Raw genomic sequence first — 17,095 nt, forward strand, 5'->3', positions numbered from 1 at the left:
GATGTACAAATTAAAAGTCTAAGCCTCTGGGGAATTACAACAAGCCATGGGTACTAAGGGACATCTTCAACTGGGCCATTAAAGAAGGAAAAATCCCTCCATCATGGAAAGAGACTATAATTTCCGTAATCCCGAAGGATACAAAAGACAGGGAACATTGCCAGAATTCACTCCTTAATACAGATTATCAAACAGGTTAAAGGTCAACAAACATATGATTAGGGCAGGGTATCGAGTTCAATACTTTGTAGGTACCGACCGAATTGCCTCGATACTATCGAGTATCAAAATATGTCTTGTCTATCGGTACCAAATTTCGATACCTAAGGGGTTAATCTCATCAACGTCAGTGAGCCAATAAGCATGCAGCATGATTGGCTGTGGCGGAAAAACAGTAGTTTACACGGTTGCCCAAAGAGACGTGGCTTGCACGTGAGGCTGTAATGTGTGTGTGTGTGTGTGTGTGTGTGTGTGTGTGTGTGTGTGTAAGCGTCCTAACCAACCTGGTCTCACAGAATTCCGTGAAATGAACACGGCCCCTTAACTCAAAATCCGTGACAGTTTCACGGAATCGCCGAAAATTCCGTGATGTGCCCACGGAAGTGATCCCTATGTAAGTCAATGACAGGCAGCATCCGTGGTCCACACACGGATTCCCTGTTCCAACAATTGCGCTCCCCCAGTTGACGTCGTTTTATAATTTGGAAACGTATCGCTTTAAATATTCTGAGTTTACTTAAAGTACTTCACTTTAAATATTTGGTTTTAAAGTGATTTTAACTTGATATTGCATTGTTCTGTCGTCGTTTGATCGCTAGGATAACTTCTGGTCACCCTGTTCCGTGACGGTACCACGGAATATTCAGTAGATTGTTTCACCTTCACTGGACGATATTGCCTATTGCTGATTTTGACACTTTAAGTAGGCTACTCAAGTTGTCTGTGTTTGCGATGCAATGTAGCCCAATTAAACTGTGAACCTCTTATCCCCCCTGATCAGTTTGTATAGCCTTTTGCATATTGTGAAATTCTGTGATGGCACCACGGATTATTCCGTGGTGGACACACGGATAACCGGATCACTTGCGCTCCCCCAATTGACGTCGTTTTATAATTTGGAAACGTATGGCTTTAAATATTCCGAGTTTACTTAAAGTACTTCACTTGAAATGTTTAGTTTTAAAGGGATTTTAACTTGATATTGCATTGTTTAATCGCTATGATAACTTCTGGTCACCACGTTCCGTGACGGTACCACGGAATATTCAGTAGATTGTTTCACCTTCACTGGACGATATTGCCTATTGCTGATTTTGACACTTTAAGTAGGCTATTCAAGTTGTCTGTGTTTGCGATGCAATGTAGCCCAATTAAACTGTGAACCTCTTATCCCCCCTGATCAGTTTTGTATAGCCCTTTGCATATTGTGAAATTCTGTGATGGCACCACGGATTATTCCGTGGTGGACACACGGATAACCGGATCACTAGAGGCAGGCTTGATCAATCAAACTCCCCACCTCTCCATCCATCAGCCACCCCTTAGCCTTAGTTTAAATACTATTTGGACTAATTTACTATTATTATTATTTTTTTATTTTTTTTTACTGTTCACGGAATTGACAGATAGGCATATACAAACAACAAAACACGATAAAGATTAATAATAAATGAATGTTAAATCAGATGAGTCTGTTGCCATGACGGCGACACGTCACACTTCCGTACGCGCATCCTAGAATTTCGCGGTTTTTACAGCCATTGCGAGGATCACCTCTACAGATCGGTATGTATCTCAAGCCTGCGTTACGTATTTATTTACATCACCTTTATTGTTTATTGCGTTCACCCTGGGGATTAGTTTGTGTTTGTTGTGTTGCAATAGAACTCACACTGTTGAGCTCTAAAAAACGTTTCTCCATAAATATTAAAATTAAAATTACATCATCATAGAGACAAATGTTCTCTTTGTTTTCTTTTGATTCAAATGTAATTAGTAAATAACTGTAGTCCAATATTTGTGAGTTAATTAATGTCTTTTTTTCTCAGAGATCTAATGATGCTTTCTTGTCTGTTCTACAGATTATTTGCTGTTCTTCATAAACTCTTTTATATAGACTCTTACATAGAAAACAAAGGCACTTTTAAGAGCCACTCTTTCAATCTCTCTGTCTCTCTCACTCTGTTTCTCTCTAGTCTCTCACTCTCACTCAGCCTCCCCTCCCCCTCACACACACACACACACACACACGCGCACACACACACACACACACACACACACACACACACACACACACACACACACACACACACACACACACACACACACACACACACACACACACACACACACACACACACACACACACTCATCTTCATATCTGTATTGTGTGTCTATTGTCTGTATTTTTGTATTGTATCTGTGAGTGTGCACCATGTCGGAAAAACACTCAAGAGTCTTTGAAGATCCCAGTGAGGTCAGGGGGCATATGGCTGCCGAAATAAGCAAGGCTCTTCTCCATGAGGCCAGGGTGAGACATTTTTATACACTTACACCCATGTCTTACAAAATTACATATTGTTTGTTTGTTGTAGTTGCTGTTGAGGTATGATGTTCTACACATTTAATGTATATTGGAGTAGTGTAGTATTTTATATTTTGTAGTTTTTGATTTGTGTTTTTTTATTGTTAGTTACTTTGGAAAAAAGCATCCATCAAACATAACCATAAGTTAGTCTGATATTCTAGCAGAAAACATTAATATTTTATTTTCATATAGGCTGCAATGGCAATGGCAATGGCAATGGAAAGCCATGTCCCTCAAAAAAGAAAGAGGACTATGAAAAAGAAAGCAGTCGCAAGCGCAGCGGCCATAAGTAACAGACGTAAGAAACGTCAAAAAGCAGAACGCCGTGCATTAGGTTTGTTGTTTATAGCACTGTTGTTATAGTTTAATAACGGTAATTATCTAAATGTTGGTGAGTGAAAAGATGGTTTGAGCTCACTGAGCCAGATGTATGATGGAATTTTGTGAATTTTCTGGACTAAAATATATGATGCTTTAAGACCCTGATAGAATAGATAACCAAATGTATTGGCCTTTACAGCTTCCGAAGTTCAATTGAACACAGTGTCTGAGGAAGTCCCTCAGATAGAAGAAGAGATGACTGCAAGTCTTGGTGAGTATGTCTGTAATATCCCTAAGACTACATTTCCTATTCCTCCATAAACAACTTTTCTAATGACCTTGTAAACTTTTCCTTGATTCATTGTTGTTGATGTCTCACACTTCTTCTCCACGCAACTACATTAAAAGTGGTTTGTGTTTCTATTTTGTTGTAGACAGAACATGTGCATTATATTCTGATTTTTGACAATTCTGCACTCAGTGCTTTTGCAGAGGCGTTAATTCTTGCCTAGTTTGGGAAGTGAAGTGATAGACACTCCAACTTTTCATTTCAAACTGGTATATTATCGGAAGCATATTACATGGTTTGTGATACCATGAGCAAGTCCATATACAGTACATTAAACCAACATTGAATGGACACTGTAGTGTATGGCTTGGTCAAAGTCAGATTTTAAGTCATAATTATTGTCGTACCATTCAGTATTAAGTCATTTTGATCCATTGTGCCTTCACTCAATCGAAGGGTTGTTTAACAGTTATTTATTTATTTTCATTTATTTTCAGAAACGCGTCTTCAAGAGTTAAGGGACACTCTTGTTGAGGTTAATGTGGCAGCTGAAAAAACAGCATGGGCACAGCGGCAGCTACACGCTGATACAAGGGCAAAAGCAGCAAGGCCAGTGCTGCTTGATGCTAAACTGTCCGCTGAAAGAGACATCAACCAAAAATGCCACAGGTGCGGCGCTGGAGAGGCAGTAATTAGGTGCCTGGATTGTGTGCCACTGGACATGGAGTTTCTATGTGGAGGATGCGACATGGAGGCTCACAAAAAGAATGTGTTCCACGGCAGGGAGGCACTTTTCCATGGCTACCTGGAGCCTATTCCCCCCACAAAGGCTGTGGGGATGGGTGAAAATGGCCAGCCTCACTTTTGTGAGCAGGGTATGTGTTTAATAACAATTTCTGTTGACTAGTAGAGAGTAATTACACAAATATTCTTTGTTGATAGACTTTGTCAATGGAAAAGGTTTAAACTCTTAATTTGAATCTCTCTTTGACTGAAGAAATTGTTTTTGTTTGGCTTTGACTATGAAACGTGCTATTAGTAAGAAAACAGTGATAATGACATATGGTAGAGCTATTTTGTAGATGTTTGTTTTGAATCACTAGTATAGATATACCTTCTCGATTGAGGAAAAATGTAACAACCTCTTTGCATTGCAGTATGTCAGTTGCCCTTGCCCGCACGTAGGGCAATATGCGAGTGCACCCATGAGATTGAGGTCACCTCTGGCAAGCATATTTCTGTGGTCACCATGAATGGTAAGTTTGAAAAGTCCTGCTTTTTGTTTTGTTGTACTGCAGAAGTTAACAATTGCAATCAAGGCAAAGCTTTTCTCATGAATAATATACCAATTACCAAATGCCAATGCCATATCAAATACTACAGTGAATGAATAATGCACAGTTGAGTTGGAAAAAGTTGATTCTTTGAAGCACGTTTAATGTGTCTCTTTTTTCACAGGACGATATGATGTCTGTTTGCCCCGTAAAGTTTGTCCTACCTGCCTTGTGGAATGGACCCCAGGGGTGAAAGAGCTCCTTAGGTATCGTTACTGGCCAAGCACAACAAACTGCCAGACACTATATAGTTTTGACGTCTTCGAAGCATTTGCTCACCTTAAAGTATCGGCTCCTTCGATGTCAAGAAATGCCTTTTTAAAGCTACTGGAGCACCGTTCTGTTCAGGCTGGAAGGGTAGATCTGCTTGAATCATTGTAACACATAATCATATTACTGTATCTGTAATATTGTAATATTTATTTTCTGTAAACACTAATAATTTTTTTTATGTCATAGCCGGGAAATGTCTGTGCAGATACGTTCCAGAAAAGTTTTTTCGAATATTGCTTTTGCAAGCATACAGAAGAGGTGATGTGTGAAGTAAATGACTTTTACTGTCCAGCATGTCACCCAGACATGTTGGCAGTGTGTTGCGATGGCAATCGCAAACATTATCGCTTCAAAAAATCAAGGGGGTATGTTCATATTACACAGGCATTAATGTCAATATCAAAACCACAGCAATGTCATAGAAATAGTTGCATGTAGAGTAATGTTTGGTCAGTTAAAAAAGGATTTTTTTTTGTGATCAATTTTAATGGACAGAAATGAGGAACAGTCTCTGTACAAGGGATTATTTCTTGCCAAAGATGAGGAGGTATCAGCCTTTCTAAACAACGTCAGAGGCAGCAGCATGACAAGAGTATGTGTAATATTGCATATTAAGACAGTATATCTACTGCTTATGTTTGTGTCTTTTCTGTTTTCTATTTGTTAAGACGAGTGATATCTGACTTTACAGGCAGATAACAGTGGAACATGTGGTGTTTCAAGGTTCAGGGCGAGTAAGGAGACGTCAAAAAAATCATCGTCCAAAATAGATGAAGAGGGGATACAAGTGGCAGTCTGCAGGTATGTGAGTAGATCATAAGTGTGCAATTGTACAGATGCCACTTGTCACACGCTGTGGAAACTCAGTTGTGGATATATGTATCAGAGTCGTGTTTAATTTCCTTATGGGAAGTAAAGTCCTTTCCATCCTTCGGATGAGACATTAAACAGAGGTCCTGACTCTCTGTGGTCATTAAAAAATCCCAGGATGTCCTTTGAAAAAAGAGTAGGGGTGACATCCTGGCCAAATTTGCCCCTTGGCCTCTGCCCATCATGGCCTCCTAATCATCCCCATATTGGCTTCATCACTTTAATTATTTAATATTTAATTACACTTGAATTATTATTAAAGTAAATCCCGTTAATATATTTTTTTCCCAAGAACATTGTTTTAAAGCTTAGTTAGTCACATATGTACAGATTGATGGGGAAATGTGTGTGTGGGGGAGAGAGAGAGTGTGTGTGTGTGTGTGTGTGTGTGTGTGTGTGTGTGTGTGTGTGTGTGTGTGTGTGTGTGTGTGTGTGTGTGTGTGTGTGTGTGTGTGTGTGTGTGTGTGTGTGTGTGTGTGAATGGATATAAGCTTTGAATAGAGGGTTTTGATTAGTTTTGCTTTCCACAGGTCTTATTGTGTAAATTGATTATTAACCATATTGCCCTCTTGTGTATCAGACACGGGATATTGCTGCGAGGACTGAACCACTACCGTGGCGAGGTCTTCGCCTACCCAATGTTTTTACAGAGGGAATTGTCAGAGAGGGCCAATGTCACTTTCTTCTGCATGGATGTTGTCTGCAGGTAATTTTTCTATTATCATATTGAAACTCGATCAACCTACTGTACATTAAATGACAAATGCCTGTTTTTTTTTTTCACTCGTTTTATATTGATGGCCAGGCAAAGTTTTAGTTAATGCCTACTAATGCTGTGCTTCTTTTTAGGTACTGGCCATACCTAAGCAAAGTGACTGAAGAATCATCAGATCTTCAACCGCTGATGGAAATGAGGCCATTTCTCAGTGTGATGCATGCCAAAGCTCATACAGCAAAATGCGAGGTACCTCAAATTGATACTGAAATTCAGATGCGAAAAGTTGAGCAATGATTATTTTTTATTATTTTAACCTGGTATTAGTGGCAATATACTAAATTGTAAGTCTGTGATTATGATATCTTATGTAGTATATTTTGCAGATAAAATATGACACCTTTAATGTGAAAGTGGTTTTAATGTGCACATAATTAAGTTGGCTTGAGAGAGCCAACTTACTGATATTGTACTTAAACTTAATATTATTATTCTTCTTCTGAGACTAAAAAAATATAACTTTAATACAGCCTAGAGCTTTAACTCTACATACTCCAAACTCGGCTCAGACCTTCAGACTATTCTGACTCGGTATGCTATATCTTTTCTAACTGATCGGACTTACGGTTTTCCTAAAAATGACGATCAAAACTCGGAAAAACTCCCCATTGACTTTTTCAAACTGACCAACCGACAAAAATTCAAATCTAAATCCCTTGAAGACTAAACCAAACTGCCGTTCTATATACTATATGAGCCATTGAGACTCATTTAAACTAATAAACTCATCTATCTATCTACTTCAAACTAAATTAAACTTCAAACTAAATTAAACTTCAAACTAAATTAAACTTCAAACTAAATTAAACTTCAAACTAATTTAAACTTTAAACTTCAAACTAATTTAAACTTTAAACTAATTTAAACTTCAAACTACTAAATTTACTTCATTTAAACTAATAAACTCATCTATCTACTTCAAACTAAATTAAACTTCAAACTAAATTAAACTTCAAACTAAATTAAACTTCAAACTACTAAATTGACTTCATTTAAACTTATAAACTCTAAACTCATACACTTATAAACTAATTAACTTATAAACTCATGAATTCATAGACTTATGAACTCTTAAGCCTGGAACACACCAAGCCGACGCAGACGAACTAGCGCTGATGAAAGCCGACTGTGTTGTCGCCTCGCGTCGGGGTAAAAAGCTGCACTTGAACACACTGAGAGAACTACAGCCGACTGTCAGCTAGAATGCGTGTTCTGCGCCTGCGTGTAAATGAGACAGCTGTCTATTTCTGCAGATATATTCGTCTATATTCGTCATTCAAAAAGGGAAACCGGCGCTGCCGGCTGCAGTTACACAAACCGTAAACAAAGCAGTGCGTGCTTACCGTTTTGAATATCAATCCTGCTAAACACTGTCTTTATTCCACTCCTCTCGTGTTAATATTGAAATATTCGCCAAGGAACACTCAGATAAGATGACATATCATTAGAACAGCCTTCTATCTGTACCGTTTTGACTTTGCTCGCTATTTTGCTATTATTCTCGTGCACTGACTCGGTCACTAAGCTGAACAGCCAATCAGAGTTCCCTCTTTCACCGACGGCCCGACGCCGATTCAACATGTCGAATCGGCCGTTACAAAGCCGACGAGGACCAATTTCAGCCGACGGTGCGGAACACACTGAGAAGATTTAGTCGGCCGACGCACGGAAACTGCCCGACGGCCGACCGTCGGCTTGGTGTGTTCCAGGCTTTAAACTCATAAATGTATAAACTCTGAACTCTTAAACTCAAACTTATAAACTGTAAACTCATTTAAACTTATAAACTCAAAAACTCGTACACTTATAAACTCATCAATTTATACTTATAAACTCTAAACTCATAAACTCTGAGTGTGCGTGTGTGTCTGAGTGAGTGTGTGAGCGAGTTAGTGTGTGTGTGTGTGTGTGTGTCTGTCTGTCTATCAATCTAACTTATCTATCTATCTATCTATCTATCTATCTATCTATCTATCTATCTATCTATCATAAACTTCAAACTACTTTAAACTACTTTAAACTTCAAACCACTTTAAACTTCAAACCACTTTAAACTTCTTAATTTAAATATACCAGCTCCAAAGCAACGCCATAGCAACCAAACTTGAGTACCCTAGCAACCGTTTTGCAAGACCTATATCTCTGTATCAGAACATCGTATAGAGATGAGGTTTGGCTCTTTTGACTCATGCTAGCAAACAGCACTTTCAACATGCTACACATGCTAGCAGTGAATAGCTACATGCTAATAGCGATTAGTTAAGTAAGAACTCTATAAAAACTCCATAGTAACCATCTGTGACAACTACCAACCAACCTAGTAACACCATATCAACCGCTCTGAATACCATAGCAACCACCCAGAACACCCTAGCAACCACCTAGCAACCACCCAGAACACCCTAGCAACCACCCAAAATATCCTAGCAACCACCCAGAACACCCTAGCAACCACCTAGCAACCACCCAAAACACCCTAGCAACCACCCAAAAGACCCTAGCAACCACCCAAAATACCCTAGCAACACCATAGCAACCACACAAAACATCCTGGTAACCACCCATAACACCCTAGCAACCACCCAGAACACCCTAGCAACCACCCAAAACACCCTAGCAACCACCCAAAATACCCTAGCAACACCATAGCAACCACACAAAACATCCTAGTAACCACCCATAACACCCTAGCAACCGCCTAGCAACCACCCAGAACACCCTAGCAACCACCCAAAACACCATAGCAACCACCCAAAATATCCTAGCAACCGCCTAGCAACCACCCAGAATACCCTAGCAACCACCCAAAACACCCTAGCAACCACCCAAAATAGCCTAGCAACCACCCAAAATACCCTAGCAACCACCCAGAATACCCTAGCAACCACCCAAAATACCCTAGCAACCGCCTAGCAACCACCCAAAAGACCCTAGCAACCACCCTAAATATCCTAGCAACCGCATAGCAACCACCCAGAATACCCTAGCAACCACCCAAAACACCCTAGCAACCACCCAGAACACCCTAGCAACCGCCTAGCAACCACCCAAAAGACCCTAGCAACCAACCAAAATATCCTAACAACCGCCTAGCAACCACCCAGAATACCCTAGCAACCACCCAGAACACCCTAGCAACCACCCAAAAGACCCTAGCAACCACCCAAAAGACCCTAGCAACCACCCAGGACACCCTAGCAACCACCTAGCAACCACCCAGAACACCCTAGCAACCTCCCAAAATACCCTAGCAACACCATAGCAACCACCCATAACATCCTAGCAACCGCCTAGCAAAAAACTTTCTGGTCCAAACTTTCTCAAGCCAACTTAAAGTTTGTCTCGACGAACTTTCGCATCTAGTTCATGATTGCATAACATTAGATTTTTAAAGTTATGGTATGAAATTAATCCAACACTATGCTGCAGGTGGGATGGGGTGGCAGGAATCAGGATGGAGCAGGGAACACTGTTGGAGAGGAAGTTGAACAAGTATGTTATTACCGACATTAATTGTAACTATGTAGATATAGGAGACTTCACTGATACATTTATGTGAGAGACAAGCAGAGTGTGAAGGATAAAGTACATCAGGGTATCAAACAAAGATCCATGCTTGCTCGGATGACCATCAGATCACTATCTGAACTGTAGTTGCAACACACATTATGTCTGAGTAAAAAGTGAAGTCAGCAGTGGTGGTTTATGCATGATGCATCACTATTTCAAGCTTCTTTCCCTCTGAGCTGCACTATTTAATTATATACACTCTTTTGATCCTGTTAGGGAAATTCAGTCTCTGCATTTAACCTATCCGTGAATTAGAGACGCACATACACAGCACACAGTGAGGTGGCACAGACTATCTCCTAACCACTTAAAAGCAGTGGTGGACAGTCAGCTGCTGCGGCGCCCGGGGAGCAGTGAAGGGTTTAGTGTCTTGCTCAAGGGAATCTTAGCCGTGGATGTGGACGGGACTGCAATGTTCAACAACTTTCCCCACCAACTTTCACTTTTTACACAACCACTTTCCTCTTGGTCGGCATTCGAACAAGTCGAACGCCCAAGGCACTAACCAGTAGGCCATGGTTGACTTTCCAACCTTTCATGGGATTCTATGAAAATGCCGACTGTCACAGCTCTGGCATGCCATTGTGAGGTTTTAAAATGTAGACCCAATTGGCAAGATCCAGCATTGCTCCCAACTTTGAAAAATTGGGCTCGATCTTTCCAATTTGATGTCTATGGCTATGGCTGAAAGGGTGTGGTTGTTTTAGTTTGCATGGCATTCTAAGGTGGAGAGCTAGTTGACGATAAGATATTACTTATATATTAAGTATGGCTACATGTTCACATATACATATGTTTTGGTTTATTTGTTGTTGGATTTTTTGGTAATGTTATATAGAAATGCATTCATTTCTTTATTGTTTATCTAGGTAAACAGCTTTCTCTCCAGGGCAGCTCTTGTCACAAAGTACATGACAAAGGCAGGTTGGTATGACACATTACAAACCATACGCTGTGATGAGGTATTTCTGACTTCTAAAATGTCATTTTCCTGTTCTCCTTGCACTAAAGTAATTGTTGTGTTAGGTCGTGTCTAACTGCAATGGTCTTTCTCAAGTAAATTGATCCAATCACGCATGCAGATTTATTTTTTTAATCAGGGAGAGAGAATATGCTCACTCAACAGGCCATGGGGTGGAACAGAAAAAAGACAGAGAATCTTCACAAAGTCTTGGCCTGCAGATACATCAAAGTAAGGACATTTCCCAATGGTCCTCTTGCCTGACACAACATACATTTTAACAACAAACAGCAGAGCTGTAGTCCATCCATCTGTAATGAGCTCATTCATCCATTCATTTATAAACTGTAGGTGAAGGAATTTCTTGATCCCGGTATTGGCTGAAAGCTTGCATGATATTTTTTTTTATTTTTGTGTGATTTAAAGATCTCCGAGAGGGCAAAGCTGGAAGTTGCCAGCTTCAGTGATTTCCGCCAGAAGAATAACATCACTGAACAAACAGCAAAGCAGTGGGTGTGTGATGTTCAGCAGTGGGCACTCACAGGTAAATCATGCATAGTGCTCAGACTTTTCACAAATACAACTGTTAATTACTTTGTTCAAATATGAACTACATACATAAGGTGATCAGAATTTTTTAAATGAAACAATTGCTTAATTGTGTTACCTATTTAGAGCCAGGGAGCACAACAGAACAGGGAGCAACAGAGGATCTCAGGGCTGAGATAGAGAGCATCATAGTGGCCCTGCTACGCAAGAAGCAGGACCTCTATCGTCAGCATGGTTGGTTGACTGATATTCAAATGGTACATTGCAAATGCAAACAAACAAAAACTGTTTTCCTGATAGTTTTCTTATTTCACTTTGCAGATAGCAACCAGACAAGACAGAGAAAAAGAAGAAAAATAAGAGAATTAAAAAAAAAAATGAAACAAAAGATCCTGCTGTACAATGCTAGTGCAGAGGATACAATTGACGAGGAGTTGGCCTCAAATTTGACAGAGGACTACATCCTGCCTTGGGAGAGACGTGAGGATGGTATGGTAGTCCTGACATGTTCTCTAAAATGTATGCCTGAACATAAACAAAAAAAAAAATAACAGTGAAGTGCGCACACTGCATGCTAGATAGATTTATTAAAAGCACAACGTTTCGACCATCAGGTCTTAATCAGGTGCAAATGTTATTTTGATGTCCTGCACCTGAGCCCAATTTTGGTGTTTGGGATGTCCATACCAGTTTTGAAATTTTGGGCTTATAACTTAATCATCATAAATACTAAATTACTTTTTCATATTTCCATCAATTCCCTCTACCTAAAGGTCACTCCTTCAGGTTAAAACGGTCTCTTTTTGACCAAATGATGCTTATTAGACGCCTTGAGGAGGAGCAGAGCATCCTGGTGAAGGAGATGTCTCAACACATCACGTCTCTCCGTAAGGAGATAAAGGGAGTGGAGAAACTGAAAGAGAACATCAGAATGGGCTGTAAGTCAAATTTGGATTTTTTTTTTTTCTCACTAACATATGTATAGTCCCTTTTCTACAGACTGGTACCAGTTCACCTCACCACAACACGACTCTACTCGGTTTGGTTTCAAACATTTCGTTTTCCACTGCATGAAAGTACCATTTCATGTAACTGGTTCCTATAAGTAAACTATCCTAGCATCACCAACGTGGAAAAGATGGTAACAGCAATCACTACAGCAGAACAGATCAAATCAAAAGTATTCTGAATTCATCACAATACACATTTTTGGGGAGATGGCAATATTTACTCTATCAGCGTCCTGTCATGCTAACACTGAGCTGTTGCTGAGGGCATGCTCAGAACGTTAACATTACGATGCTAGCGATAACAATGACCACAGAGCTATCTCCAATATTTACACATCATTGTTGGAACTTCAACAGAAGTGGAACCAAAAGTGCTTGGTACCAGAGTCAAGTGGAGCTGGTACCAGTAGCTATATGCATATGACAATAAAATGGCCTTGAATTCCGTGTTTAAGTTTTCTTGCAACAAATAAACAAAAAACAAAACAAGAAATTGAGTAACATCTTTCTGTCATGTGTGGTTCTACATGCTATAATTTTGGAACAATACTTGTAATTCTTATGTTTATGTATGTTACAGATTTTGGTGACATGTCAGAGGATGCTGCAGCTGGTTTGAAAAGTGTCCTCATGCGGAGGTCCTCTGCACTGGAGAGTTTATGCCAACAAGCTGTGAGCACGTATAGTGCTATAGTTGATGACCTCCAGTTACAGGACACAGAATGCAGAACGGACACTGATGATGAATATGACCTTAGTAGTCCAGAGTCAGAAGAAGATTAGAAAGGAGACCATTCTGTTTTGTTTTTTGTTTTGTTTTGTTTTTAAAATCTGTAAACTTTACATTATCTCTCACCCTCCCTAAATCATAACAACTCCTACCCAGAACAGTGCTTGTTCATTCTTCACACATCAGGCAAAAGATACAGAGGCATCACTAGCAGGAACATTATAATTCAGGGATAGTACCTACCCCAGGTTGCGTGGCCACGCCTTCCTATGCACATCCGCTCGATTATCATCTCCCTACAGTACTAGTTTGGATTTGATTCTGATTCCATTGAGCTGGGCTGAGTTTCACGATAACGTTGTCTCTTAGCGCGCTACGAAAACTCTTAAGGTATAACTTAACTGAAGGTATACCATTTCTAGGCGTGTTCCCCGAACTATACCTTAGGAAGCTGTTTAAGATATACCTTCTTACGTGCGCCGTTACCCGGCTCTGTCCGTGTCGATGGTGCTGAATCTGCTGATATCGATGCCTCGAGAATCAATTATTCTCTCGTGCAGAGGCTGTTTATGTGAGAAAGCGGTGTTCTTTATAAAAGAAGCACTTCAGAAATAGTTGAAATTGCAATTATTAGGGCTCATGGGATATTATAAAAAATAACCCAAACTATAATAGCCTATTATAGCCAAGCCTACATATTTTAAATTGTATCATGTATTGCTGCCATAATAACCATTTCAATTATTTATGCGCTTTCTTCTCTTTCCCATTTTTGTTCGCTGAGGTGGAGCTGTGGTGAAATATTGTTCTTGTAAATACTTTCCAGCATTTCAGTAATAAAAGTTTAAATCTAACGTAGCCTACGGTGCTCGGCAGTGATCAAAAATGATTTAAACAGTGGATTTTGAATCTCTTCTTGTAAACTCGGACATGTGGATTCAGACGGCAATTAAATTAACGTACGACCTGTTTGTAAAAAAAACAGTAGGTACTAATTTGGCCAGGGTTTTTTACGCGGGTTGGGTGAGAAAAAACACTGATATTATGGATTCGGACTATAATAACCGACTTACTGTATGAGACCATGAGAAACAATATTAGCGTCCGAATAGGACTTAACTGACAGTAGCCTATGCTTTCACTGGCCTTTAAAAGTGCTCTTTAATTAAAATAAATGTATAGAATTTTATTATATATAATAATATAATTAAAATTCTATTAACAATCAGTGTAATGACAATTTTATTCTTTGCATGAAAACACTTGAATTAGCCTAATTGAACACTGTCTGGGTGTATTAAAACTTCAGAATTATATTCATATAGACCTGCAACAGTGATAAGGTAAAGCTAAGAGTGGTCCAGACCAACCTTACGGAAGTATGACTTACAGAAGGTATGCTTAACTAAGAACGTTTCGGGAAACACGTATTAACGATAAGGTACAGCTTAATGTGTAACTTAAGAACGACGTAGCGTTAAGAAGGTTTCGGGAAACCCAGCCCTGGTTGTCTGGTTGTCTCCGGTGGAAAGGAGTTGTGAACGCTGATTTAGAATGCTATCAGTCAAGGGATGATCCTATCTTTTTAAACTTCAACACCTCCAGCAAGCAATAATTCATCGCTACCGAATGGCCAGACCCAGGCTACCTTTTATTACCAGGCTACCCCCCAGGCTATCAGACACGTAAATATGCACTAACCCTATGATAATTCAGTTATCAACATTAGGTTTTGTTAAATGTGAAACTATTTTGCACTGCAACTTCATGTACTACAATCATGAGTGTGTACACTATATCAATGCAATATCTACTGAATGGATTGGCCCTCTGCATGGACTGTTGGACATGGACTGTTTTATGCATTCTGGACTGTGACTTTTCAACCTCAACTTCAGCACTTAAAGGACAATATGGAGCTCATTAATGCTCTATTGAATTTTCTTGTGTTGGATGTGTGTTGTGGTACATGTGAGCACACAAAGAGAGATTTCTTTCAACTGTGGAAATGGCTACAATAAACTTGAATGTGAATTTGAAAATGTCATAAATTATTTGTGATTGTAATTGAAGTGCATAAAGTACATAATTGCCTAGTAGTCTTCATTGAAAATCTACATTTTACAGTATACTGTCACATAATAAAAACTCTTCAGGATGCTGAAGTGGCACTGGTGAAATACATCAAAATCATTAATTGTCCATGGGACCTGGTGTCACTTGGCAGTATTTAACACGCTGTGATGGACTTGACAGGTTAGAGCTTTGATAAAAAGCCATGAATCTGTTATTCATATATTCAAAACAAATGTATTTAAGCAGGATAGTATTCAAATTAATATGAAAAAAGTGAACCTTTCATTAAGGGTGCTGATAGGTTCAGAGTTGGAAACAGGACAAGATCGTAGCCAGTGTCTGAAAGTATAATAAAGCTGCATGCCAGATGTCCACCACCACTGTTGTCACTCATGGATCCCTATCAGTTTGCTTACAAGGCTGTGGAAAATACCATCAACCTAGCTGTTTACTCTGCTACGAGTCAATTAACACCTATGCATGCATAACTTAGCATAGAACATGATAGATCCTCTCAATCTGTTCTCCAGCCTGCAAGTCATGAGCAGCAATATAGCTCTGTGTCACTTGATACTTGACTATCAGAGGAATATAATTTAATCAATTTTAACAATACGGAAGCATGCCCTCAACACGGATAGGCCACCACAAGGCTGTAAGGAGGCAGTAGGAGCAAAAACTGTATTCTACTGTCGCTGGTGGCTCGTGCCACTCACCTACTGTCCTGTACACTGTCCTGCGGCACTCACTTATTGTCCTGTGCCACTGGTTTATGGTCCCGCACCACTGTCCCGTGAGACTTACAAATTGTTAAAAACCTAACCCTGAACCCTAAACCTAATCCTAGGACAGTGACAAATGACTAGGGACAGTAGGCACATCAGACGAGACGGGACATTGGGTGAGTGCCATGTGAGAGTAGGCAAGTGTCACAAAACAGCATGAGTTGTGTAGGACAGTGCATGGGACAGCAAGTCAGTGGCACAGTGCACAGGACAGGTGGCATAAGACAGTTGATGAGTGGCGCAGCACAGGTCACGAGGCAGTGGATCAGTGGTGCAAACTACCAGCAACTATTGCTCCTACTGCTGGAGGAGAAACGACCAAGATCAAGTTTGCAGGTGATACCCCCATCATCAGTCCCATCAGAGATGAGTCTAAGTGCTCCATGGAGGTGAATTGGGATGTAGAATGGAGTACCAACAGCAAATTTCATCTTGAGAAGGATGCCAAAGTCCCAGTTATTATAGTTGACTATCCCATAACCCTGATACTCTCTGATACTCCCCCTGATGTCTCACATCAGACATAATTAATTGAATTGAAATGGGATATTAACATCCCACCTTATGAACAGGCACAGAAAAAAACAAAAAAAAAACATTAAACACAACAAACTCTTCTAAAGCCATATATCTTATTCATCACTGCCTGGTATGGAAGGTCTGACAGACAGTCACACTGAATGGAAATGAGAGAGGATTGACACAAAAGTCCCTGTATTTAGAAATAATGTATATATGCATAATTTCCAGTGAATAAAATAAAATTATGAAAGGATATTTAAAGGTCTTCTTGTTGTAACCCCCCTTCCCCCCTAATTAAGTCTAATTTCATTATATATTATTTTGACCCAGCCCTTCCCTGGATACACATCAGCTTAACCACTATCATGCAAGGACAAATTTAATATTTTGGCAGCATTTACACTACCCATGTTAAAGTGTAGATTTGTCTTTGTGTTTTCTAT

General features: G+C 39.8%; 2 protein-coding genes across 2 annotated transcripts; both read left to right on the plus strand.

Moving 5' to 3' along the window:
- The first annotated feature begins 504 nt into the window (after nt 1-504).
- LOC309496492 (uncharacterized protein) lies at nt 505-6,714 on the plus strand. The gene is made up of 12 exons (XM_082166476.1): nt 505-1,785; nt 2,082-2,530; nt 2,780-2,921; nt 3,108-3,179; nt 3,695-4,072; nt 4,355-4,453; nt 4,656-4,888; nt 4,991-5,169; nt 5,300-5,396; nt 5,496-5,605; nt 6,255-6,380; nt 6,524-6,714. Exons 2-12 carry the CDS (start codon nt 2,435-2,437, stop codon nt 6,684-6,686), a joined length of 1,695 nt encoding a protein of 564 aa, XP_082022602.1. The 5' UTR covers nt 505-1,785; nt 2,082-2,434; the 3' UTR covers nt 6,687-6,714.
- Nucleotides 6,715-9,869: 3,155 nt separating this feature from the next.
- Nucleotides 9,870-15,311, plus strand: LOC309497287 (uncharacterized protein; the record flags this gene model as incomplete). The annotated part of the gene is made up of 8 exons (XM_082167513.1): nt 9,870-9,941; nt 10,889-10,943; nt 11,120-11,211; nt 11,407-11,524; nt 11,656-11,763; nt 11,851-12,018; nt 12,303-12,467; nt 13,120-15,311. The coding sequence occupies 8 exons, from the start codon at nt 9,870-9,872 to the stop codon at nt 13,320-13,322; spliced, it is 981 nt and encodes a 326-aa protein (XP_082023639.1). The 3' UTR covers nt 13,323-15,311.
- Nucleotides 15,312-17,095: the final 1,784 nt, after the last annotated feature.

The sequence above is a fragment of the Leuciscus leuciscus genome (assembly GCF_965113295.1).
Source record: "Leuciscus leuciscus genome assembly, chromosome: 4".
In the NCBI taxonomy this organism is placed as follows: Eukaryota; Metazoa; Chordata; class Actinopteri; order Cypriniformes; family Leuciscidae; genus Leuciscus; species Leuciscus leuciscus.

Coding starts and splice junctions, on each gene's coding strand:
- LOC309496492 (XM_082166476.1), top strand. CDS start 2,435: ATGTCGGAAAAACACTCAAGAGTCTTTGAAGATCCCAGTGAGGTCAGG. Junction 3,180..3,694: donor AGAGATGACTGCAAGTCTTG/GTGAGTATGTCT, acceptor ATTTATTTTCAG/AAACGCGTCTTCAAGAGTTA. Junction 5,397..5,495: donor GAGGCAGCAGCATGACAAGA/GTATGTGTAATA, acceptor CTGACTTTACAG/GCAGATAACAGTGGAACATG.